This window comes from Sminthopsis crassicaudata, chromosome 6 (genome assembly GCF_048593235.1).
Source record: "Sminthopsis crassicaudata isolate SCR6 chromosome 6, ASM4859323v1, whole genome shotgun sequence".
In the NCBI taxonomy this organism is placed as follows: domain Eukaryota; kingdom Metazoa; phylum Chordata; class Mammalia; order Dasyuromorphia; family Dasyuridae; genus Sminthopsis; species Sminthopsis crassicaudata.
In genome coordinates, this window is record NC_133622.1 from 194,256,903 (window position 1) to 194,282,687 (window position 25,785).

General features: G+C 39.7%; 1 protein-coding gene across 3 annotated transcripts in view; it reads right to left on the reverse strand.

The window, feature by feature from the left end:
* DNAAF9 (dynein axonemal assembly factor 9) overlaps positions 1 to 25,785 on the reverse strand; it is a 161,667-nt gene that overhangs the window by 35,184 nt on the left and 100,698 nt on the right. For all 3 annotated transcript variants that reach the window (XM_074272830.1, XM_074272829.1, XM_074272828.1), the window contains exons 23-27: positions 21,185 to 21,273; positions 17,183 to 17,284; positions 16,773 to 16,890; positions 13,742 to 13,830; positions 12,062 to 12,220 (exon numbers count right to left, since the gene is read on the reverse strand). In XM_074272830.1, coding sequence (XP_074128931.1) covers positions 12,062 to 12,220; positions 13,742 to 13,830; positions 16,773 to 16,890; positions 17,183 to 17,284; positions 21,185 to 21,273 — 557 coding nt within the window. The remainder of the gene's footprint in view (positions 1 to 12,061; positions 12,221 to 13,741; positions 13,831 to 16,772; positions 16,891 to 17,182; positions 17,285 to 21,184; positions 21,274 to 25,785) is intronic.

Here is a 25,785-nt window from a genome sequence, read left to right on the forward strand (position 1 = left end):
TCAGATATACATATAGCCTATAAGTCTCCATGCCTAGATGCAGCAAAAGTGGAGGGGTCCCCAGAGAAAGTCCTAGGGTCAGAAAGTTCTCTAATAGGGACCTCAGAAGCCTCAAAGAAGAACATGAGGCAGTGACTTAAATAGTGCCAGAGTACTCTAACCACAATAATCCACACCCAGCAGTCACTCTATTACAGCATCAGTTCATATAAGCCTCTTCAGGCTTTTCTGAAATCATCCTGCTAATCGTTTCTTACATAATAATAATATTCCATAACATTTATATACCATAACTTATTCAGGCATTCCCCAACTGATGGGCATCCACTCGGTTTCCAGTTTCTTACCCCCATGAAAAGGGCTGCCACAAACATTTTTTGTACATGTGGGTCCTTTTCCCTCCTTTAAGATTTCTTTGGGATATAAGCCCTGTAGAAACACTGCTGGGTCAAAGGGTATGCACAGTTTGATAACTTTTTGGGCATAGTTCCAGATTGCTCTCCAGAATGGCTGGTTTCTTTCACAACTCCACCAACAATGTATCAGTGTCCCAGTTTTCCCCCATCCCCTCCAACATTCATCATTATTTGTTCCTGTCATATTAGCCAATCTGACAGGTGTATAGTAGTATCTCAGAGTTGTCTTAATTTGCATTTCTCTAATTGATAATGATTTAGAGCATTTTTTTCCCCATAGGACTATAAATCAGTCTTCTGATTCTCAAAGATCCAAGGGGGCCTAACCCCAGGAAAAACAAGTCAGCACAAAACCAAGGTGACCCAGGGTGAGATCAAGTAGGCCTGACTAACTCACCCAAGAACAACAGGGAACAGAGCCTAATTCTGTGCCTAAGTAGAAGGCTTAAATTCAGGAACTAAAACTAGAGAGATAAGTTAAAGGGAACACTGACAAGTATATGTAAAAAATAAGCTAAAAAACTATTACAAATTTAGACATCTTTCCAAAAGAAGGAGATAGTAACTTCAAAATAACTGCAGAATCTGATGGAAAAAATAAATACTCCAAACGATCTACACAGATATCTAAAAGAAAAGCAAAAGATAAAAAATGAAATAAAAGCTCTTTAAAAGAACAGGAAGAAGAAAAAGTAGATTAGAAGTAAAAGTGATGACTCTTAATTTCCAAGAAATGGAATATCTGAAAACTAGAACAGACCAAACAAAAATCAACGATTCAAAAAAATTGGAAAAGATGATAATGTAAGATATTTTGTTTTACCTTCTGTAGAACTGACTCAGAAAACAGATCAAAGAGAGATAATTTAACAATCATTGAAAAGCATGATTAAAAAGCTGGGACACTATATTTCAGTATATCATAAATTAAAACTCCCCAATTCTTTTGGAATCGGAGGGCAAAATGAAGATAGAAAGAATCCATAGATTACATGCTGAAAGTAATCCTTAAAAGTCCCAAGAATACCATACCCAAAAATGAATTGCTTTCATTTCCAAAGAAAAATTCTTTTAAAATTCAGAAAAAAGTAATTTGAGTAACTAAGTAACTAACACAAGACCCATTAACTTTTCCTATCAATGAGAAGAGAGCTTGGAAAATAAAAATTTCAAAAGGCATAAAAGGACAGACTTTCAAACAAGAATAATTTACCTCCCTGCAAAGTTGAATATGATTTTAAGAAAAAAAAGAACTTTATTGGAAAAGAAGATTTTTTTAAAGCAATTCTAATGAAAAGAAGGGAGCTGAATAGGAACTCTGAAATACAAACATAAAGAGTCCAGAGAAACTAAAAAGATAAATTTTAGCAATTGGAAAGACATGTAGTATATGATATATTGCTAACTTTCTAATATGGTAGAATAAACAAGTTTCCTTAAAGAATCAATGTCTTTAAAGGGCATTGAGGAAATAAGAAAATAAGAAAAACAGAGGTCTTAAGAGTAGGTTAGATCTGTTCTGAAGGGAATGAGAAGGGAGGGCAAAAGAAGAAATACACTCATATAGAAAAGAGGAAGAAAGGGACAGAACTTTAAGAAACAGTATGCAAATAAAGATGGAGGGAATAGGCATCAAATTAATCTCCCAAATAAACACAATGTAGAATGTGAGTGAAAAGTAATAACAGTGTGCTAGGAGAATTCTGGCTGGGGGTGATTAGAGAGAAGCTTCTCAGAAGAGGTATTACTTATATTGGTCTTGAAGAATGGAGAGGATTCACTAATTTCTTTAGGCTTACATTTCTTCATATGTAAAATATGGAGGTTGGAAGAAATGATTTCTAGAGCCCTTTTTTTTTTAACCTCTAATACTACATGAGAATATAATTCAACATTACATGTTTTGGATGATTTGTGTCATTATTCTAAATCTATCTAACTCTGGAACTCTTCATAGAGAAAAGTAATGACAAAAGAAGCACACAGAGCAAATTTCCTCAGTTTGACCATTTAGGTAGGCTGAAAAATGTATACTTTATCAGAAAAGAAACCCATCTGAAATTGATCAAGTATCTGAAAAACTGGCACCTCATTGGTCTACAGTAGTGTCGGCTGTTTTGGAGCATGTAAAATAATCCATTTATATTTCTAGAATTTTTATCCTATGATAGCTTTGTAAGACTTTCTATTATTAATGATTGGATAATAATGAGAATCTTAAGAGACAAGAAAGTGAAGGCTTTGTTGAAAAAAATTTTAAGAGCCTAATTCAATACAAATAAAAAGAAATATAAATATGAAAACAGATACCTCTAGATCATGTTCAATTGAGCTTCACGAACAATGTATTATGTAATCAAATTATCAATAGAACCATAGTTTTACCAAAATATCAAAGAAATTTACAAACAAAATATTTCTTCAGTTCTTCAGAACTCAGTATCAGTATTTCCTTCAATAGCACAGACCACAACCTAGTGATTGATTTCATGACTACTTACAGCAATTAGCACCTCTACACTTAGTGAGACTGGCCTTTGGTTTTTAAGTCCACTGCCAAATCTACACTCAAAAACAAGGTTCATACTTCTTTGTAGCTTGGTTTATGACAGAGCTAATGCTCCCCTGACACACATAGCATAAAAAACCTAGGTCACCTCCATCCATCCCTTCAAGCAAATGAATTTTGCTAAAAAATTACTTATAGCCTTTGATGGAACACAAACAAAACACAATGAAATGAGACATTCATGTAAGTTATTTATATAAGAAGACATTCGTGTAATTCATTTATGTGAGAAGAAAATAAAAATTGTTGTAGAGGACTTCTGAGGTGAATATTATTGCAAATTAAAAAAATATATACTCACTAAAAGCAAACAACCATGTCCTCACATATCAAAACATTTGTAATATTGTTGAGGTCCAAAGGAGACTCCAAAAGGTTGGCATTTCAGGCCAGTGTGGTGAGGTGTCTCAAAAGAATTTGCAGGCTCAAACCCATCTTCAAGTCAAGAAGCAAAGTTTATTATAATTGTAATGCCAATTGAAGCAGACTAAGAATTTAACAGAGAACCAGGAGAAAGAAGATATATTTATAGGAAAAAGTTAGAGAGACCAGGAGAGCTTCATGTTATTTATTTGCTAATTTTATGGCTTACACATAGGTTTGAAGAGTGATCTATTCAATGTTGTCTCAGGAACCTAGTTATCACTGACCAATTGATTGTTTATCTGATAGTCAGCAGTGTTTGTAGGACTATAGTATAACTAAAGCCAGAGGAGCTTTATTGGGACATTTCTCCTAGAAGTTGCATCCCCATCCATATTTTCAATTTAGAATCACACTGATTTGAAAATATGATTTAAAAGAATCGACCTTATGGTTTTTGGTATTGTTAACAGATAATATCTAAGATTCCTCATTTAGAAGCACCTTTGGTTTTTTGCTCATAAAGTAAATATATCACTTGAACTACCTATTTAATAGGATTATTTTAGGAAAGTACTTTACAAACTGTTGAATTATTATCATCATCTCCATCAAGAGGCAAGGTGGTGAAAAAAGTGTTAGACTTGCAATCAGAAGATCTGGGTTGAGTCGGGGACTCTCCTCTTCAGGTATGGCCTTAAGTAAGAAACTTTCTTTCTCTGGGACTCAGTCTCCTTTCTTGTAAAATGGGTTAGAATATTTACACTCTCTCCACAAATTTATTCTGAAATTCTTAAAGCAATATAGAAATTAAGAACTAGAAAGTTCCCCTCTTAACGCTTCATTATTATCTTAAGCTCAAGAACAATATTCTAACCAATAACAAACAAGAAGAAAAGTTATTTTCTGACAAACACATCACTCTTTGTCTGCCTTTCACAAGACATCACTATGAGGAAAGTGCTTTGTAAACCCTTTAAACACCGTAAAATAAGGATTATAAGACATGTGACCATTCAATTTATATGTGCAGCTTATAGAATATTATGCCTCTGGGGGGCAGCTAGATGGTGCAGTGAATAGAGCACCAGCGCTGAATTCAGGAGGACCTGAGTTCAAATCTGGTCTCAGACACTTAACACTTCCTGGCTGTGTGACCCTGGGCAAGTCACTTAACCCCCGCCTCAGGAAAAAAAAAAAAAAAAAGAATACTATGCCTCTGGTTCCAGTGTCCCCATTTGGAATATTCACAAGATTTCTTTTGGGTCTGAAGCACACGATCTTATTCTGTTGCATTTAACCCAGTTTATAAGACTTAAGGTCTTCCTTGTCTTTCTATTAGAAAATTAATTGTTCTATTCCAAGAGCAAAACCTACAAATTATAAAGAAACTCTAAACCACTGACACCTCTCAATCTGCTTCACAATAGGAAAAGTAAGGGAACCTGAAGTGGTACAGCTCCTAGGGAGGATGTACCAATAACTCTAAGCCTTGGGAGTGCCACATACAATGCTGGCAGTCAGATAACAATATGTTGGTCAATAATAACAAAGTTTCTGAGACAATCTAAGCCATGGAATTCAATAGTGGGGTGCCACTTTACCTCTAAGCCCTAGAATTCAATATTCCCCAAATCCACCTCTAAGACCCAATTCTATCTCTAAGTCATAAAATTAGCATACCAGTGACACAACAAGGCACCTGGTCTTTCTATCTTTTTCCTATAAATTTATCTTCTTGCTCTTGGTTCTTTACCAAATTCTCTTGGAATTGAGCCTGCTGTTAACAGCATAATAAATCTTTGCCCATTAACTTGGAGACAAACTGAGTTTGCAAATTCTTTCACCATACCCGTGACACTGATGCGGGGACTCTAATATTGTTGGAGTGTCTTCTACCTCAACCAAACCCACAACACATTGGGGGAAAGACATTTATATTTCTTTTTTTTTTTTCTTTTTTTAACCTTTTTTAAAACCAGGAAACTTTGTCCCTAAAATTTCTATAAAGCCCAAACTCAAGCTGTAAATCATAACAAGTACCTTGAGGGATGAGATTTACAAGAGAGGATCAGTCTGTTTAACCTTCTTTTAAGAAGAAAGCCATAGAGAAGTTAGGTTGATAGGATATAGTTTCTAGGGGAACTACAGCAGTAACCTTGAGATTTCCTGATCTTAGAGTGCTATGGTTCTAGCAATCTGTCTGTCAATGATTCTAGTCTTCTGGCCTTAGGATATTCCTACAAACACTGCAGACTATCAGATTAAATAATCTGCTGGTCAGTGATAACCAAGTGCTGAGATAATAGTGAATGGATTACTCCTCAGGTCTACCTCTGGGCCATAAAATTAGCATACCATTGACAAGAAGACCCAGATCTCTCAGTCTTTTCCCACAAATTTATCTTCTTGCTCCAGTTCTTTGCTAAATCTTTTTGGAATTTAGTCCCCAATCCCTGTTACAATAATAAACTGCATAGCCAGGGCTTCCTGAATCTGTCTCTCGGTAAGTGTGATTCCCCAAAACCCACTGCTGGTTTGGGCTTCTCCCTTACCGTTGTGTACAGCTAACTTCAGGATTTCAGGAGCAAAGCTTTTGCTCCCCATTCTTCAAAAAATGCTGAGATGTTTAAAGAGTAGTATTGATGCATTGCTAGTGGCAGTGAAGAAGTGTGAAAATTGAGGTGGGGAATCCCCTCTGGTCCCAAATTCGCAAACCCGAAGTCTGAATGGCAGAAAAGGGAAGTTTATTGCTCACTAAGGAGTGTTATGCCATAGTCTCCTTGAGCTGTTCTACCTCAGTTTCCCTGCACTAGTTTCCCTTATTGTCCTGACTGAGTTTCCCTGAATTGTTCTATCTCAGTTTCCTTAACTGTTCTGCCTCAGTCTCTCAAGTTGTAAAACCCCCCTGGTTCATTAAGACTGAGGACCATTGGCTCTAAGGTTATAAATTGTCAATGGGAGATGAGGAGCAGATCAGACTTTCTGGCTCCTAGCTCCTTCTGCCCCCAAGAATTTATGACACTGCCCCTCTAAAATATTCCAAAAGATAAGACTATCTCAGATACTTCACTGAAATCTTTACTTCTATTTATTTGAACTTCCTGACTCTAGCTTTTATTAAGAATTTGTTGCTTTCCCCATCCTGACAAAAAACCAAGTGGGTTCTACTTTTCCCGCTCTTCTTCTTTTCTTCGTTTGAAAAGCTATAAAAGTGTTTATCATCCCCCCATTCATTACTGGATACTTTGAGACGAGAATCCTGTCCAGTCAATTAAACTCTCTAATTAATAAAATATTAAAAACTCTCTAATCTCTATCTTGTCTCAGTTTCCTAAATAGGAATTTGGCAAAAGTATGTTTAACAGACCCCTCATTATATGGGCAAAATGTTGGCCTGGGGCTGGGAGCTGTCTGGGTTAATCAATAAAGGACCATCAGAGATCTCCATTTGAATTGAAAGCTTTTCCCAGAGTCTGGGAATCCCCAAAAGGTCTCAGTTCAATGTACAGTGATTTGACTAAGATCTCTAATCGAATGAAGCCACTTAACTTGGGAAGGGCTTGTCTGGGATGGTATCAGCCCCAAAGGTTACATCATTTTCCCCCAAAAGATCAGTTTACATCAGTATAAAGATTCCTCCCTTCTACAAAACGAGAGTGGACAAACTGAGTGGGGAGCCACGAGTATACATCCTGACGTATGATACCAAATCCAGGTCAGTCATGGGCCGAGGCCTCCATTCTACTCTAGGAAGTCCGGGCTGCCGATGCACTCCCTTTCTCCAGATCCTGCGGTGGGGAGGAAGCTTCTGACCTCTCACAGCCCACACCTTCCTGGCAGATTCTCCGGGCACAGAAGAATCATTGCTTTTAAATCTTAGGCCTAGAGATTGGCCTCATTCCCTCTCATATTTAAAAAACAACAAAAAAAACTTTTGGAGAAAAAAGATAAAGTTTGGTATGTGAGACACTGATTCTCATTTCCTAGAGCAGAATTAGACAATAAGCCGCTCAAATGAAAGTCTTTCAAGCCAGCCTCCAAGGGCTTTTCAGTCATTTTTAACACAATAGCTTTTCCCTCAGAGAGGAATGGGCGGGACCCCCATCAGGCTGCCCTAAATTTTCAAAACATTTTCAACATAGCATTAACCTTTACTCATTCAAAAGGGAAAAAATAAAGTGCAAAACAAGCTTTAATCTTCCAGGCTAGCAGCCCGAGCCAGCCTAGCCAAGCCCAGTGGAGCCAAGCTCTTCCGAGAGAACCTTTTATCCAAGGACCCCCAGTAATCTCGGGCCCTACAGCTCCAGTTGCTGGTTTAATACAGTGGGCAAACAGAGTGAGAAAGCTTTAAGCACTTGCATGGGTCAGGCCCAGCGCAAGACACTGAGGATACAAATAAAGAATGGCATAGAGAAATTTCATTAAATAAAGCTATCTGAAGAGAACCTCCTTTAATCAGTCAACCAATTAATAAACATTGATGAAGTGCTTACAAGGTGGCAGGCAGGGTACTGTGATTGCAGTGGAAGCTCCACCATTCCCTACTCCATCATATGTTCAGGTTATCTATTTTATGCATCTAAACCATACTCTATTTAGCATGCACTCTTCCATCATCTCCTCTGATGGAATCATTTTTTCCTCTAGCCACAACTCAGGTACCATGCTTTCCCAAGAAACCTTCCCTGATTCTCACCAGCTGAAGCACTTTTTCCTGGAGTGCTTTGTTCAGGTTTCTCCTTTGCTCAGTTGTCTGATAGCATACTGTTTGGGTCAATGTTCTATTCTACTTGTTACACTGCCTGTCCCTGAGGGCTGAGTTCATGATTTTACAGCTCTCTAATCCAAAGGCCTTTAGCACAACCCCAGGCACATAACAGGTACATAATAAATGTTAGTTGAATTTAGATTCTCTTATTATACTAGTAAAACCTATGATTCTTCTTTATCTGTCTCTGCCTTAAGTTCCTCTTCATCAAACAGTAGGGTTTTTTTCCTCCAAAGTAAGGATACTTCCTAAGAATCTAACTAATTGCCTGCTAAAATCTATTACTCTGTCTTTGTATTTTCTGGTTGAATCTATGATTTAATCAGGTCAAGGATTTTTGTTAATTCAATCTTAAAGACAAATACCAGTTAAGTCAACAATTTTAGTGGATATCAAAATCTTAGGGCCTTCAATGCCAACTGTCAATATTGGTGAAGTCAAATGGAACCTGCTAGTCTCTGGAAACAAAAGAAAACTTTACTTTGTGCTCAGAAAGGCAACAGACTTCCCTGAAAGATTACTCAAACTGTCCCAAGACAAAAGCCATCTGTAGGCAGTGAAACTCTAAACCTCAGTTCATACCAGAGGGAATGGACCAAAGACGCACAGTAGAGGAAATTGTCAGGGATCCATAGCTGAGCCTCAAGGGCACTGGTCTGGCCAGTAATAACACTGCCCTAGAGACACGATATTTGGTACAAGCTGTGGATCCCCAGTGAGACATGTAGGTCAATTCAGGTGCTACAGTAACTCGATCTGAGGGTCCTGACTTGCTAAGACAGGAGCAAGGACTTCTGTATGAAAGAAAGACCAGTCTTCACTCCAGTCACATGGAAGATGCCAGGCTTGCCAACTCCTGCCTTCCAGTTGTGAAACTGCTCCCCTTGCTGTGAACTGGAAAATCAACAATTCAATTCAGCAAACATTTACTACACTTCTAATATGGACAAGGCACCATAGTCACAAAGCAAGAAAAAACCCTTGCCTTCAAGGGACCTATATTCTTGGGACTCAAGGTATACATGGGACATAGCATCAAGAAAATTTAGCAGGAGAGCACTAACAACAGGGATCCGGAAGTTAAAATGAACCTTTGTTCATCAGCTTGGCTGCAACCTAGTGTACTATGAAGCAGAATACTTCAAAATAAGCTAAGGAAATTGACTTATGCTACAGGTAAAGGGAGTAATGCCGTCACACCTTAAGAAGAGTATTATTTTGGCATTGTGTGGAGGCAGGAACATTAAGCGTCTGAATCAAAAAACAAACAATCCCCTTTCTATCCCCTATAGAAGTTGGAAACTCCATCGGTTGCATATTGTAAAGTTTTTGATCTCCTTCCTAGCCCCACAATTCAGCAACACTCCTTACTCACTGGGCTGGAATGCCAATTCATTCCATAAGTGCTAAAAAACAAATGGACAAGGAGGAAATAAGCCATTTAATGGCTCAGACTATTCATTTGCTTCAGAGTAGCAAACATTTAGACAAAGTCAAGGCAAAGAATTCTCATAGAAGTTCAGCAGAATTGCATCTTGGGGAAGAGAAGTGATTGCCTGAGATGACTGGACTCAGACTCAACCCCTTCTATCTCTGAAACATCAGCCCTCCTTCTGTAAGCCTTATGATAAGAGTTGGGGTACCAAAGGCAGTCTTTCCTCTCAGCCTATGCTTTAATGGAAACAATGAACCAATATGAGGTATGATTGCAAACAAAATTACTGCCCTTGACTTTAATGAGGGACACTGTGTCTAACCAATATTTGAAGGAGAATCCCTATCAACATTCCTGACCAGTGGTTATTCAGCTTTTCCTTGTAGACTTCCAAGGAGGGGGAGGTTTCTACTTACAGCAACTACTCAACTCCTTTTTAGGAGAGATGTCTGTAATTATTAGGAAAATCTTAAGTCTTTTTGTAGCTTAAAAAAAGGTTTTAAAAATTATAAAGTTAATAAAAGCTGGCATTTATATATAGCACATGAAAGCTTGAAAAGTACTTAACAGGTACCTCATTTGATGCTTAAAACAATCTCTTTAAGTAAGGGTCACTGTTATCCTCATTTTACAGAAGAGAAAGCTGAAGCTGAGACTGTTTAAATGACTGGCCTGGGCTGAGACTTAGTTAATTCTGGGGCAAATTGAATTCATATCTTCCTGACACCAAGTTTAAGGGTTTAACTATCAATTCAACCCTCATATAGACATAAAATAGGACTCAACATCTTATGTCAAATCCCCAGCTTTCAAAAAAACAGATGTGAATTAAAAAACCACAATCAAAGAAAATGCTTTTGTTTTGGTCATCTTCAAGGTCTGATCTAAATTCAATCACTTTCGATGCCATTTTCATTCCTTCTTTCACTCTTTAAAAAAAAAAAAAAAAAAAAAAAAAAAAAGAATATAGTCAGCAAATGGACCTGGACATGTGGCTCCCTTTTTTGCTGGTTTCATTTTACATCATCTTGTATAGGTCTTTCCATGTTTCTTTGATTTCTTCTTTATATTTATCACTTTTTTTTTTTTAAAGTAACAAAATGGATAAGGTCCTGGATTTAACTAGGTAGGGTTTGACAAGCTTGAAGTTCTGATAAAATTACTCCCTGAGGCAACAGGGAGAAAAGCACAGATGGGGATCCGTTCAATCTTACAATCTCACACTCTGTGGTAGTAGTGGGTAGCCCCACCTAGCTGTGTCCAATCAGAAATCCAAGTTAGATCAAGCCCCTGAGGTTAAATTTCCCCTATAAATCTGCCCATAGCTCACACCATCTTGGTTAAACATGCCATGGCACTCTCCTTCACTCTGTCTCTTTCATTCCCCCACCATGTTTCACATATATTTTAGCACCCCAACTTGGGGGCTCTAGAAAGCACACTATGCTTTCCCTTTCTTATAATTAATTCCTTTAGGGTGCTAAACTCCTCTATAGACTTAGCCTGCCAGCTAAGGGCATACTCCAACCTCATAGGATATTCCCTTTCTCCTGTATAATTGAAAGTTCCACTAGGGAACTGTTTTTTTTTTCCATTGTTAATTGTTAAAACACCTTTCTTGCTCCTGCTAATTATATGCTCTCCCAAATCTCTTTCATATTTACCATTCCTGGTATCTACTGTACCTCTTCATTTTTTTTTTTCTGTACCTCTTCTCCTAAAGAAACCTTGTTTTGTTTTTATTTTGTTTTGTCACTGTTAGGAGAAGTTACCAGGTCTTGTGTGATCCCAACTGTAGTTATTTAGTACCTGAATTACTTCTGAATATTTCTGGATATTTATAGAATTTTTCCTTGGAAATGAGAGCTTTGGTTTTTGGTTATGATATTTCTTGCCAAAGATAATGACCATTGTGAATTCTTCATAGTATTGAATCCCAATATTTGGTGCTGAACCCCAAACACATCATTTGGAATTAGAAAATTGCTTTCCTAAATCACATCAATAATGTTTCATTATACTAATATATAATTTATGCAGCCATCCTCCAAATTGTATATATAACTGGTTTCTAATTTTTTGTGATTAGAAATAGAGCAATCATGAATATTTATGTACTAATCATTTCATTCCTTTCCCTCTTTTTATGATTTCTTCAAGCAAAAGTTCAAGCATTAGAATGAATAAGCTGAAAAATACGAACATTGCTCTAACCCCAGTTCTTTTAACCAAACCTCATAGGGCATGGACTCCAGCCTCTTTAACATCCTGGACTAGATCCTTCCAAAAGTAAGGTAGCCAGAATGGAACATAATGACCTCGCTTTGGTCTAAGCAGGGCAGAGAAGAACAAGACTATTTGTCACCTTTCACCTTCTAGAGTCTCTCTTTATGCAGTCTAACACAGTGAAGTTTTGAGGGCTGACCAATAGTCAGTCACACTACTGACATACTCCCATATCTTTTTCGCAGGAGTTGCTCTGTAGACACAGCTTCTCAGGAACTTACGCTTGTAACAGCACCAACAATCTTGTCTTTTTCCGAGTATATGCTGATTGTCTGGCACTGCGGTTCTGCTGGGCCTCCAGGGCACTGGTCAGGTATTTTTGGAAGTGGGCTGCATTGAAACATTCAGGGGTGTCCATGGTTTGCCTATACACCATCCACCTATGAAATAACACAAATTCAGACACAGGATGATTCCCCTTTTACCCCCTCTCCCCCAACTGCTGTTTAGAGGGCTTCTATCAATGGTTCTGCTTATAATGAGAACTGTTTGAACAAAAGGGACTGTTCTCTGTGATCAGGTAGGGAGCAGAGATGGAAATCCAGAACAAGGGACTGTACAAGGCAATGTTCTGCTAACTCTGGGAAGGAAGAAAGCAAGGAAGGATGGTCTAAATCCCAGAGTCCATCTGGAGCCTACTATTTTTTTTTTTTTTTAATTATAATCTTAATCATGTTCAGACCTAAAGGCCTCCCCTCCTCCCTCCTATGCTCTCATCTTTGTGACCAACTGCTTTTGTTTCATCTCTATGGAGACTCCCTCCTCTTAACTAATCCCAAAACACAAGTACGTTTTCAAAAGAATTTATTAACTACTAAGGCAAAAAAGTAAAAATATGAAAATGAGCTTGTGAAGAGAACGAAATACGAATTTGTAGAGCCCAGAAAATTTTTTTTTCTCTTCTCTGATTTTACAAAAGGTCAGTACAGGCTTAGATTATTTAAAACTCAGTTTTGTTCTAATCAACATGTACTAGGATAAAAAGCAAGTAGACTGAAACAAATTGGGATTGTGAGCTCTGTGAGGTCAAGGACTACCTTTTACCCTTTTTTTATATCCTCAGTGCTTAGCACAATGCTTGGACCAGAACAGATCCTTAAATAGATAATTTATGCTGACTGACAGACCTGAGAAGACTTGAATCACAACATTAGTTGGGCTGTTATTTAGTCAATGGGTTAGTACTTAACAAGATCAGAATTCCGAGCACTTCCGAAGGACCTCCCCTTACAGGGTTTCCAAACAAATCTACTCTTCCTTTAGTTCTCTCCTGCTTCCTTCCTTTTTTCCTTCCTCTGAGACAAAGCATGGACAAAGCAGACATCAAAGCCCAGCTAAGCATCTCAATCAACAGGGCTTAAAAGTTAAAATTTTTCTCTAATTGACTAGAGTTTTTTCCCCTCTCTCTCCCTTTCTCACTCCTCCAATTGAAACCCCAACCCAACCCAATATTTGTCACAGATATGCATCATCAAGCAAAACGAATTCCTGCATTGACCAAGTCCAAAAGGGTCTGTGTCTATTTCCTCCTATATACTGAACTCATTCCCTCTACAAAGAACCAGGAAGCATTCAGCAAAGCTTTCTAAAGATTATTTCTTGCCAAATAAACAGATGGTCTGTATGAGATGTGGGAAAACCTTCAACAGATGCTCTGCATATTGGGCTCTAGGAATCCTTTTGGTCCACAGCCCATGCACTGATGTGGATTCATATATCTTCCAAGGATCAGGCTACAATGATCCTTCAACCCACAATCACTCAAGTTTCCATACTAGTCATTGCCCCCTATTTACCTCTTCAACAAGATCATTATCAACAAAGAACTATCCACATGGCCAAGATGCCCTCTCATCTGAGACCTTTTTACCCAAAGCAAAGACAAGGCTAGCCATACCGACCTTCCATATTCCTTGTGAAGACTGACCAGGAAAGCACTTAGGTCAGTGGCGTGACAGCCTGGTAGGCCGGTGACAATGTTCATAATCACCTAGGGGAAGGAAAAGACATTCAACAACTAGGAACTGTGTGAAAACACAGTGCCAGGGTGGAGACCAAGTTTAAATGGAATGGGTGTGGAAAGCACTCAGCTCCAGGGCCACTACAGCGGATGGAGCCAGCAGGTGAAATCTGGCCTCCTCCTCCACTTGCTTGTTGTGTGACCCTGAGCAGATCCCTTAATTGCTTTCAGCCTCAGTATTCTCTTTTGTCAGTGAGTATAACAATACTTTAAAGATGTGCTATGAGGACCAAGTAAACTATAATCTGTACAAAACATTCTGCAAACTTTAAAACACTATACAGTTGTTAGCTACTGCTATTTTTGTTATTAATAGAATCAACTTTTGTTATTATCTAAAACATAGTCATTAACTTTATAGAATGTATACTTTCTTTTTTTTTTTTTTAATTTATTTTTCCAAATTATCCCCCCTCCCTCTACTCCCTCCCCCCGATGACAGGCAATCCCATACATTTTACATGTGTTAACAATATAACCTAGATACAATATATGTGTGTAAATGCCATTTTCTTGTTGCACATTAATTATTAGCTTCCGAAGGTATAAGTAACCTGGGTAGATAGACAGTAGTGCTAACAATTTAGAATGTATACTTTCTTAAGGGCACAAATAGCAAAGATAATCATAATAATTTGATATGGCAAGGACATTACAAAGCTGCCCCTCAAAACAGTTACCTATTTTGTCCAAGTCCAAGGGGGTAGGTCATTAGTTTCAAAGCATAAAGGAAGGAAAACGCAGTATTTGAGTTGAGATTTAAAAGGCAGGTAATGAATGCATCAAATAAAGAGTAGGAAGGATTTTCAGGAATATAAAACATCGGGAGCAAAGATATGGAAGCAAGAGAACCCAGGAGATTAGGTCTTGATCACTTGAGCATAGACTATATAGATGAGAGAAATGTAGCATAGAAGACTGGAAATATAGCGTGATCTCAGAAAGTTGAAGACCTTGAAGATTGGAGAGGAAGCCAGACCCCCCAAAATTAGAAATTTACTTGAGAGGTAGTTAGGGAGCCACTTAAATTTCTGAGTCTAGGAATGGCTAGATTATTTGGAGGTGGGAACACCAGTTAGAAAGACTGATTGATAATGACATCTGTAGTACTGTGGGAGAACTGAAAAGAAATGGCCAGGAGAAATGTCAGAAGGATGGGTGAGAGTGAAGGACTTGCTGACTGGTTAAGGAAAGACATCAGAAGACATCACTAATTAACACCAGTCTAACAGATACGAGAGAACGGGTCATTGGTGATATCAGACAAAACCAGACAAAAACCAACCAAACGAACCAAAAAACCCAGGAGGAGAAACAAGTTTGGGGAAAAAGATGATGAGTCTGGTTTGGGCATGATGAATGTAAAGGGCTAAGGTGAAGATATCCTACAGCATCCAGAGACGCATATGTCTAGGGCCCAAGAGGTAGGCGAGGGGCAGATTTGGGCACTGGCTGCACAGAAGTGGCCGTTGAATTAAAGAGAGGGAATGTAGAGAAAAGGGAACATGTGCCACTGCACGGGGAACTTTTGAGAGAAGTTGCTGGACAGTCATTAAGGTCAACTCTGGGTCTGCCATACGTGGGCCTGGCTGCTCCCTCTGCCTCTGAGAATCTCCTGCTTCTTTCAAGACTCCATTCAGGGACCAACTTCAGTGTGAAGCTTCTCCTGACTCGCCAGGTTGTCAGTCTTTTCTCTCCTCACAAATCACTTTATATTGACTTCTCTGTTGTATGCTTTTTATTCCCCCAAAAGAATGAGTTCCTTGACAGCAGAGACTCCAGCAAAGAGCCTTGCACAAAGTAGGGGTTTAATAAATAGGACTGAATTCATTGGAAAAGGAAGGGCAAGTGCACATGGTTTTCTTTCCTTAATTTGACAGTGGGTTATAATAAACTAAAAGATTGATGAACAATGTTGATTTTAAAGCACAGAAGCCCAATCCAGCTCTCCTCCATTCCTATGTGCCAACACCAAGCTTCAGGAGGCCCAACCCTCAGAACTAATGTCAACCCAAGGGAAAATGAGGTAGTCCCTTCCTCTTACTCCCTCCCTATCCTCCCAATCTACTAGAGTAGAATATCAATGTAATTTTAAAAAATCATTGGTTAGGAACCTATGAAATACAAAGTATTGGATCTGGTGCTGGAGAGACACAGACAAAGCTGAAGAATGGTCCCTGTCCTTGAAGAGCTTCTACCTTGGGTCCTCTTTATTATAGTACATCAACTGGTGCCTTCGTGGCACAACCTTATGTCATTGGTAGACCTCTCTCTAGCTCCCCCAAACAAACAAAAGTGACCTGTCCCACTTCCCGTTTTTCCAAAGGTTTGGTCTCAAGTAGTTGTTAGTTTCCAGTTTTTATTGGAAAAGGTCCAATACAAATGGACAGGAAGAAAAAAAACAGACAGGAAGGTGTTGGGCAGGTGCCAGGGAATGAAGTCCATTGGAAAGTAGAAGGAGGGAATGTAGGAGGACATGGCCCTTGGGAAGAAGGTTTTACTTGTTTGGTTTTGTCTGTCCTACAGCAGGTGCCAGGAAATGTGGCCTCTGGTTTATGTGGTAAATCAAGGTAAGCTCTGGTAGCTCTCAACAAACCATCTAGTATTCTGGAGAAGAGGCTCAAGAGGGCCATGGCCTTATGTAAGGATGTGTTTTGGGAAGGGGTTCTGGTGTTGTCTAATTTTCCTTAGGATCAGCTATAAGAGCTAATGGAGACTTCTGTACACATTGTCCAAAGCAGGTTTCAGATGTACCATTATATCAGGCTTGAAGGGGATGTCAGCTTATGAAAGGAATCTTCTGGAATTTATTTATTAAACTCTAAAGAACCCAGAGCAGATTCCCTGTTAGCTGCTCCAGCCCAGGTCCTGGCCCTCCCTTCAGGCACAGCCTGTACAGTTAGCTCGGTCACCTTATCATTTTCCTCTTTCTGAGCAGGCTCAATTTCACCTTGTTGCAGGAGGAGAGGAAAATGGGAGCTCATTACTGGCTCCCGGCTGACACTGCAGATGGCAAAATGTGGGAGAAACCTAGAAAAACAAAAGCTGATGTTATTACCTTCCAATATCCAACACAACTTGAATGTACCCATTCAAGCAGGAAACTAGACTTAACTGCTGTAAAATAAATCTCAGGGCACTTTCTTCTGAAGAATTAACTTATTCCATGTGATGCAACTGCTTTGGGCACCGAGGGGAGTTGGGAAAGCCCCAGGAGCTTGACCCCGCCCCCTGCCAACCATAAAATTCGCTTTCTGTCATAATAATAATAATCTGCCAGAAGTTCTACAAATGATACACAATAGGAAACCCAGGGGCTCACCTGTCTAGATCAGGGAGACGAGCATTCAGGATTTTGAGCTGATTCCCTCTTTCCCCAACAGGAAGGGACTGAGCAGTAAAGAGTTTTTGCATATTGGAGTATCTGAAATAAGAAATTTTAGTACAATTAAGTGCTGTATAATTTGGAATTAATTTTATTTATAATCAATCCCCTTATAAACCCTTTTCAGACAATCACATGTTTTAATTTGTTCAAAATGCTTGTGTTTTGAATGCCAATAAAATGTCGAATGAATTTGGGACTGTTCATATTCCAGAGCATTCACATTACCCACTTTTTTAGCACGTGGCATGTGGCCTTGTCATTGCTGGTAGACCACAAGGGAGGGAAAGCAGGTCCAACTGAGCACTCAGTTGGTTCACCTACTCTTTGTATGTGATGAAAGCTTGATTGGGATGGAAGCAACTCAGGTGTGATTTTCTGATCCTTTGTTATTTCATCTCTCAAGCTTCTTCCCCCCTGAGAATTCTAGATAATAGAATGTGTGGCATATAAACAGTCCAGGCTGATAAACTGTAACTGCCAGGAGAGCACGTTACAAATGGCGCCCAACGTGGTGGACGCATCAGGAATTATCAGGTTTTGAAAATATTTAATATTCAGAATTAAGATTCTGAAAGATCCGGTAGAAACGCCACTTAAGAGGGAAGACAGAGAAGCAATATGGACCCAGGTAAATCTGGGATCGGACTCAAGGACACAGCTGAACATAATGCTTATATCAAGAGGTTAAAGAGCCAGATGGAAGATCTTTTAACAAAGATCACCACTGAAGAACAGCAGGAAGCTTGTAATCAAGCTCCACAAAGGCTATCCCCACACCCAGTAAATAGAGCTAGGAGAGGGAGCAACCTAGAGCTAATGCGATTGTATGACAGTAGAGAGTATAAAATGCCACAGCAAGAGTTGCTGGAATTGCAGGTTAAACTACAGATGGAGATAGAGAAAGAAGAAAAAGCTAGGTTACTACAGATAGAACAGGAAGAGTTCAAACCAGTGGCAGAAACTAAAGAAGGAAATAAACGAATCACATGGACTTCAGTTGTAGAAATTCTTCTTAGCGTTTTGTTGGTTTACCTTGTGCATTGTTGTTTTAAGGAATTTATTGATTACTCTTTCATTGAGAAGAAGTTTAGTTCTTTTTATGTGCAAAGCTCAGGTTTGATTTTAAATCAGCCTTTGGGGGATTTTCCAATTCTTCTTCCCTCTGCCTCACCTTCTTGGGCCAAGGGAGAAGGGGGAGGAGGAAAAGGAAGGGCGATAATACCATCTGCACTGCCCATTAATCCATTCAAAACTCCTGTGTCTTCATCTCAAAGGACAGGAGTAGGCTTTATACCCCAAGGCAAAAAGGAATTGTGGGGTATTGAGTATAATCAGAAAAGTTTTAAAGATGCAGTTCAGTTAATTTCTAAGAAACCTTACAGGGATAAGACCTTGCAGTTAGAGAGAGTGGAGTTTTATACTTGTAAAACTGCTAGGATCGTCTTTGGAGAGTTGAAACTCCTCTTTTCTTACCTCGTAGATTTTCCACTTCCACAGGTGAGCTTGATTTCCCAACCCCCTACGGGTACTTATAAAACAGTGTTTATGTCTAGAATGGGTTGGAAAATTGTTGTTTTAATCACTAGAATAAATAGACAGTGTGTGATCTTTGACCCAGGAGGAAAAGTAATATCAGATTTATTGATTCACACTCCTGGAGTACAATTCGGTATCAGAAACTCAAACTTTGATTTTTAGGCAAAAGAATTCAGGGATATAGCCGAGTGTTCTAGTAAAGTCATTACTGCACAGACTATCCCCAAGATCTCTTCTAAACAAGAGAAGGGAATTTTGGGATATGTGATTGCTTACAATTTTTAAATTTTGATTTTACATTTTTAAACATTTTTGATTTTACATCTTCAAAGTATTTTGATTTTACATTTTTAAACATTTTTGATTTTACATCTTCAAAGTATTTTGATTTTACATTTTAAAGTTATTTTGGTTTTACATTTTTAAATTCTTTGCATTTTACCTTAGCAATGCACTTCAGGCATACACAGAAAGTGCAGCTAAGTGACAGACTGACTTTTGTCTGACTTGTTAATCTTTTTGACAACAACTTTGTTTCCACTGTGATGTGGAAAGGCCTGGATGGCATTTGGAAAGGCCCAAGTTGGGCCCCAGGGACATTCCTTCCTAGGTGCAGATCCAGCAGTAGAGTTCATCCCCACCAGAGACATTTGTAACCTGGGGATCCAAGAGAAGGACCAGACAACAGTCCAGAGAGACCAGCCAGATGTCCGCAGCCCTTCAGACGCTGATGGCAGCGATGCCCCTCCTGACCGTGACACCAGAGACAGCAGACACGGTTCCAGTGTTGCAGCTGAGATGGACTGTTTTGGGTGATATGCAATATAAAGACTGTAAATGGACAATGGGCCTGCTTGCTTCTCCTTTGGCCACTTGCCATATGGTGGCCTGGGGAGAGGCTTTGCCCTATGCTTTCTATTGAAGGACTATGCTTTTAAATTAGTGGGTGAAAAACCAACGCACCCACCTGCCGTTGTTATTGAGACAATGTTACTGGACATGACTTTGCTTATGTGCACCTGTGAAACTAGAATTGTTCTAGAATTGTGAAAAGTGCAATAGAGAATTGTGATAAGCTAGAATTGTTCTAGAATTGTGAAAAGTGCAATTGAGAATTGTGATAAACTAGAATTGCTCTAGGATTGTGAAAAGTGCAATAGAGAATTGTGATAAGCTAGGATTGTTCTAGAATTGTGAAAAGTGCAATTGAGAATTGTGATAAACTAGAATTGCTCTAGGATTGTGACAAGTGCAATTGAGAATTGTGATAAGCTAGAATTGTTCTAGGAGTGTGAAAAGTGCAACAGAAAATTGTAAGAAACTAGAATTGGTCTAGAACTGTGATAAATGTAACTAGAATTGTGACAACCTACCTACTGATATTTGTTAACTAGAATTGTGATGTTTTACCTTGTTGACTTCCCACCTCAGTGTTGACATCCTACCTCATTGGCATCCAACCTCTTTGGCTTATTATCTCGAGTATGACTTTGATGAATGGGTTGAACATTTGGGCCACTGTTGAGCCTGGTTCTCATTGTCATACTTCTGTTTACTGATCTGCTGCTTTGTACCTTCTTGGGCATAACACTGTCATCTCATGGATCAAGTGAACTATAGCTGGTGCTAAAAGTTTAGCTTGGTGAGATGTGCGGTTCCCGCAAAACAAGAGAAAGGGAATTGTAAGGGCCCTTTAAATGGGCGGACACAGTGCATCGGGAGATTGAGGCCCAGAAATAATTTCTGTGGATATTAGGACTGCCCTTGGGCGGGATCCTGGCCATATTGAGATAGCTTCGTAATGGGTGACTCTCTCGCTGATTGGCTGTGTGTGTGACCTCACAGGCCCTATATAAGCCCACTGCAGGCAGCAACCGCCCTCTTTAACCTCTATTAACCTGCTGTTCACCCTGGCTCCCTAGCCTGGGTGGCCAAGCCAAGATGGGTAGCCAAAAGAGGTAAGGGTTTTGGTAGTGAACACATGGGTCTTCTGACCAGGTGTTCACTCGGGAACCAACAAGTCAGGGCATCAGTTAGGGAATTATGTGAGTAGGTATAATAAAGGCTTTTAAGATTACACGTGATTGTTCTTGAGTGCGCTACCGGTTATTAAGCTATAGATTCAAGAGATTGTGGCCAGAGACCTTAGAAGGCCTCAGAGGAGGCGAGCCGGGTAGAGCTCACACTGCAAAGGACAGTGGTCAAAGGTACTCTGGTGGGTCTAGGACAGACTAGTAATTGTAACTGCCAGGAGAGCACGTTACAATAAACAGATGACAGCATTGATCCTTTCATAGCCTCAACAAGCCACGAATGTGAGATGGACAGAGGCAAAGACCCTCAAATACAAGTGTATGTACATCAGGGAAGAAGGCCTAAAGACTAAGAGCAGCAACTTACAATCTTTTTTGTTCTTCAGATAATCCGTCTTCCTGGATCACTTTTAAAGCCAGCTCTGAGTTAGCTGGGTGTTGCCAAGGAGAGAAGACCTAAAAAAACAGAATCCATGCAAAGAGCATTTAAAACCCAACAATAGGATGTGGAAACCACACGGGGATTTGGCTGTTGTTGAAAACCTAAACTGTCAGCTCAAAGCAAAACCACAAAAACAAACACTCTTTCCTCTAAATGGGGTCTAGACAAACATTTTCCCAAACAAGCATCATCATACTCTGGAACCCTGATTTTGAGGTACTTACTATGGACAAATGCAACACAGATACAGTGAGAGAGGTGGGAGTAGGAAAGAGAAAGAGAGCACACATGTTTTTTCGTCATGGCAATGTTTTCCCTGGAGCACATAACAAATAAACAAGGAAGGCTTGTGTCTCTCTGTCTGAGGTGGCTCAGGTGTAGGGAGATGGAAGAATGGACACACTGTTGGATTCAATGCTGGGCCTCTTGCCTGGCAACGAGAGAAGAAATGAGGAGGGGGAAAGCCAGTGAAGGGTCATCCTCAGAGCTTTCCTTTGAAGATTTTTGGCAGGGGGGTCTCTGGGTGCTCCCAGAGGTTTGATTAGGAAGATACAGACTTTTTACATAATCGTAAATTGAGAGGAAGCAGACTCATTCTATATTTCCACAGACTTTCCCATGAAAACAAACATCTTGAAAAGGACTGAGAGGGTAGTTGTGAGAGAAGTATGTTGTAAACCTAAATGAATATTAACTCAAAAAAATTCTTCATGTTTCCAAATCCTTCTATATATTCATTTAATTCATTAATAGCTCTTTCTTAAACTCTGATGCAGCAAGGTAAGAAGCCCTATATATGACAAGGCAGCTCTTGGGAGCTTGGAAGTGGACCTTTTGCCTTGGCCTGGTCAGAAGGGCCCCATACATCCCTGCATCTAACCACCTACTAAGATAAAGTCAGCAGTTTCCCAGAAAGATGGCCCTTTTGCAGTGTGTAAGACTCAATGAGGTAGGGAAAACAAGTTATTAAGAACAAAATGGTATCTGTACTGGAACCAAGAAAACTGAGGTTGAATACCAGCCCTACTATTAATTCACTGTATGCCCTTTCTGGGTCTGTGTCCTGGTCTGTTTGATATGAGGGGTAGGTTAGGTGATCTCTAATAGTTCCCATCTCCAAAATTTTTTAATTCTATAAACTTTTAGCTCGAGTCAGCCAGGGTTCTATTCTAATTCTATCAGAATTACTCAGGCGATATCCTCTAAGAAGTAAGAATCATGAGACACAGCAGACCTGGGAGCAGAAGTAACGACCACTGGCCATAGGCTACATAGTCCAGGGGAAGACCATGTCCTGAGCCTGGCAGACAGAAAAGAACCTCAAGAATGAGCAGTACATTAACATTTCAAAAAGCAATGGAGAATGGGGGTCACACAAATGTCTCAGGACCAGCCTGGAAACAAAATGTAAAACAAGGAAGGAGTAGGGAAAGAGGACAGGCAGTGCTCTCAAAAGCAGGAATAACAGCAGCAGCTGATTGCAGTTTGCAGACATTGTCTTATTTAATGTTTAGCATGAAGCCGAGAGGTGGGTCAGGCACATGTTAGCTCCATTTGACAGCCGAGCTCACTTCATTAGAGAAAATAGCAAAGGAACCTGGTGAAAGCCCCAATTTTCCCAAGCAGCAGAACCAAGACTAGATTCCTAATACTGCTCCTTTTGCCATCCTGTAGTGAGAAACTGCCCAGGTAAATCGATCAGAATGGACTGGCTCTCAGGCAGAGGCAGGTAGGCAGTGTGGGGAAATAAATGACAAAATCAAATGGACTCAGCAGATTCCAATCTCCTCTCATGAAGAAGAAAGGGCAAAGCCCCTCAGTGTGTGCTCACTCATTGTTTCATCATCAATTAATTAATCAAACATTTATTAAGTTCCTACTGTGTGTTTGACACTACAGGAGGCACTGGGAATACAAAGACAAAAGGGAAATGATCCTTGCCTTTGAGGAGTTTACATTTTAATAAAGCAGACAACTTGTACATATGTAAGTATATACATGAAACACAAAGTTAATAGTAAGAGCTAGCATGTGCATGGTGCATTGAGGTTTGCAAGTGTTTTATAAATATCATCTCATTTATCTTCACAACAACTCTGCGAGGGAGATATTATTATTCCTTTATTACAGATGAAGAAACCATCTGCAAGGTGACGTGGCCAGGATGGCACAACTAGTATTGTCTGAGGATACATATGAATTCAGGTCTTCCTGACTCCCCACTGTGCCCCCAGCTAAGCAGACTGGCAGGCTTCTTACAGAAGGAATACTAGAGCTAAGCTTTGAAGGAGCCCGAAACGGTGAGGAGGGGGAGCCTCTGAAGCATGAGGTAGGGTACTGTCAGAGCAAAAGCAGGGAGAGCTGAGACGTCGTGTCCTGTGTGAGGAGGAGCAAGGAATACAGTATTTGGGGAGGGGGGGTAAAAGTAAGAAAGGTGGGCAGCTAAGATAAGGCCAGGTTGTGTCAATCACAGGTTCATATTAACCCTAGAGGCACTGGGGAGCCGGAGTTACTGAGAAGGAGGGTTGCAGGATGAAAGAGGAAGGGAGACCAAATAGGAGGTTCTAAGAGTTGTGATAACAAAAACAATAAGAAGAATTGTCAGCATTTAAATGACACACAGAGATTTGCAAAGGACTTTACAAATATCTCATTTTAAAACTCATTCTGAATGACTATAGAAAACCAAGCTTCTAAGATACCTCTGCCAGTGAGTGGCTCACAGAGCTGGGAGGGCAGTGAGGCTCAATCCTGCAAAAACAGGGCAGAGGCTTAAAAAAAAAAAAGCTGATTACTGGATTTCCCTAGCCGGAGTTCATTTCTTATATTACCAGCTCTATAAAACTGAGATTTAAAAAAAAAAGAAAGAAAGAAAGAAAGAAAAAGAAATTACAGAGCCAGTTTTGTTGGGCACAGCTTCAACCTACTCCAACTTCATGAGCTTGATCTACCTTAGGTTAAAAAATCTCTTGTGTTTTTAGACTTTTGCATAACAGCTCAGATCTCTTTCTCCTTTGGGAAAAGTCTTCCAGCTGGCCTCCCTTATGTATGGCATCCTCCTACTTCCATTTTCTGGTGTGACTGAGGAGACACCTTCCTCAAAGCTCTGTTCCTAACACCAAAGCCCTGGGAAGGGCTGGTTTGGTGCCACCCCTCAATTGGGCAGACAGGCAGGTGGGCATTGGAGCCACTGCTCCAACTTCCCCAGGCCGGGGAGGATAACTCCTACTGAAAGGAAGTCTTTCTTAATCCTTCCTCAAATTAGCATGTGGGTACTTCTCTATTTATATGCTGGATCCCTGAACACTCCTCCCACCCCAATCTTCACTCTCTCCCATAGAATGTAAGCGCCTTGAGGGTGGGATTTTTTATTTGGTATCCAGTACAAGTGGATGGGGCAGATGCTAATAATATGCTTGTTGAATTAGATTGGAAGCTTCTCAGAAAAGTGTTGAACTCCACCAGCCACAGCTCCACTTCTACCTCAAACACTGAACCTGAGGAGGAAGCAAATTGACCTTTTTCCCCGTAATAGCTTCAAGATTTTTCAAGACTCCTCAAATCTTTTTTTCCCCTTTTCCAAAATGTGAGAAATGGATGGATATTTTGTTTTCCAGTGTTATGAAAAGCAAATTGGAGAAATAAAATTTAAATTAGAAAATTGAAACCCACAAGGACATCAAAGAATAATCAAGGGTGGAGTTTATCTTCCCCCCAAAAGAAGGTAAGCAGGTGGTAGTTTGAGATTTAAAAAGAATCTTTTGTTCTTTGTCCTTAATCCTCCTCAGTTAGCTTCCCCCTTCTAGAATGTGCACCCCTTCTTGGGTGCAGGGACTGGCTATGTAATGAGAGGTGGAGATTCATGTTGGGTAATTTCTGAAACGTCCATTTAATGGAGAATCAGGGGAGGGACTTGTGCTTCAGGACAGGAAATAAAATGCCGTCTTTGGAGTTTCAAAGGTGTGTCTACTCATCTAAGCATCTATTCTTGTATGAATGTAAAATAAATCTTTCCTGTATTCATCAGTGAATCAGTAGAGTTCTTGATATTATATTTTGTTTCTTACAAAAAGAATCTCACAGAAAGGAAACTATACTTTCTGTGTGGATACTTGTGGGTGTTCAATAAGCTGTTTCCCACCTAGTATATTTTTATAATTCAGGACTCCTTGAAATGATCATCTCTCTTCCTTGACTGTTGATAAGGTCTCTGACATAGAAAATTGGCCTTCAAGGATACCATTACCCATAATGGATGTTTCCCCCCTATATGGTCAGTAACTCATTCCTTAACTGACATTTAACAAAAGTTCTTGGCCAATCCACTCTCACCATTAGGAAACATGGTAGATGGAGCACTAGACTTCTGCCAAGCCTGGTCTACTTTCCTAAAGGCTCCCATTTAAAAAAAGACCAACACCTGCTCAGGAATTGCCAGAAAAATTCTATCATGGAGTTAGTTGGACAGAATTAACAATAGTTAAGATAAACTTGAACCAGTAGACAATGAGCTACAATGAGAATAC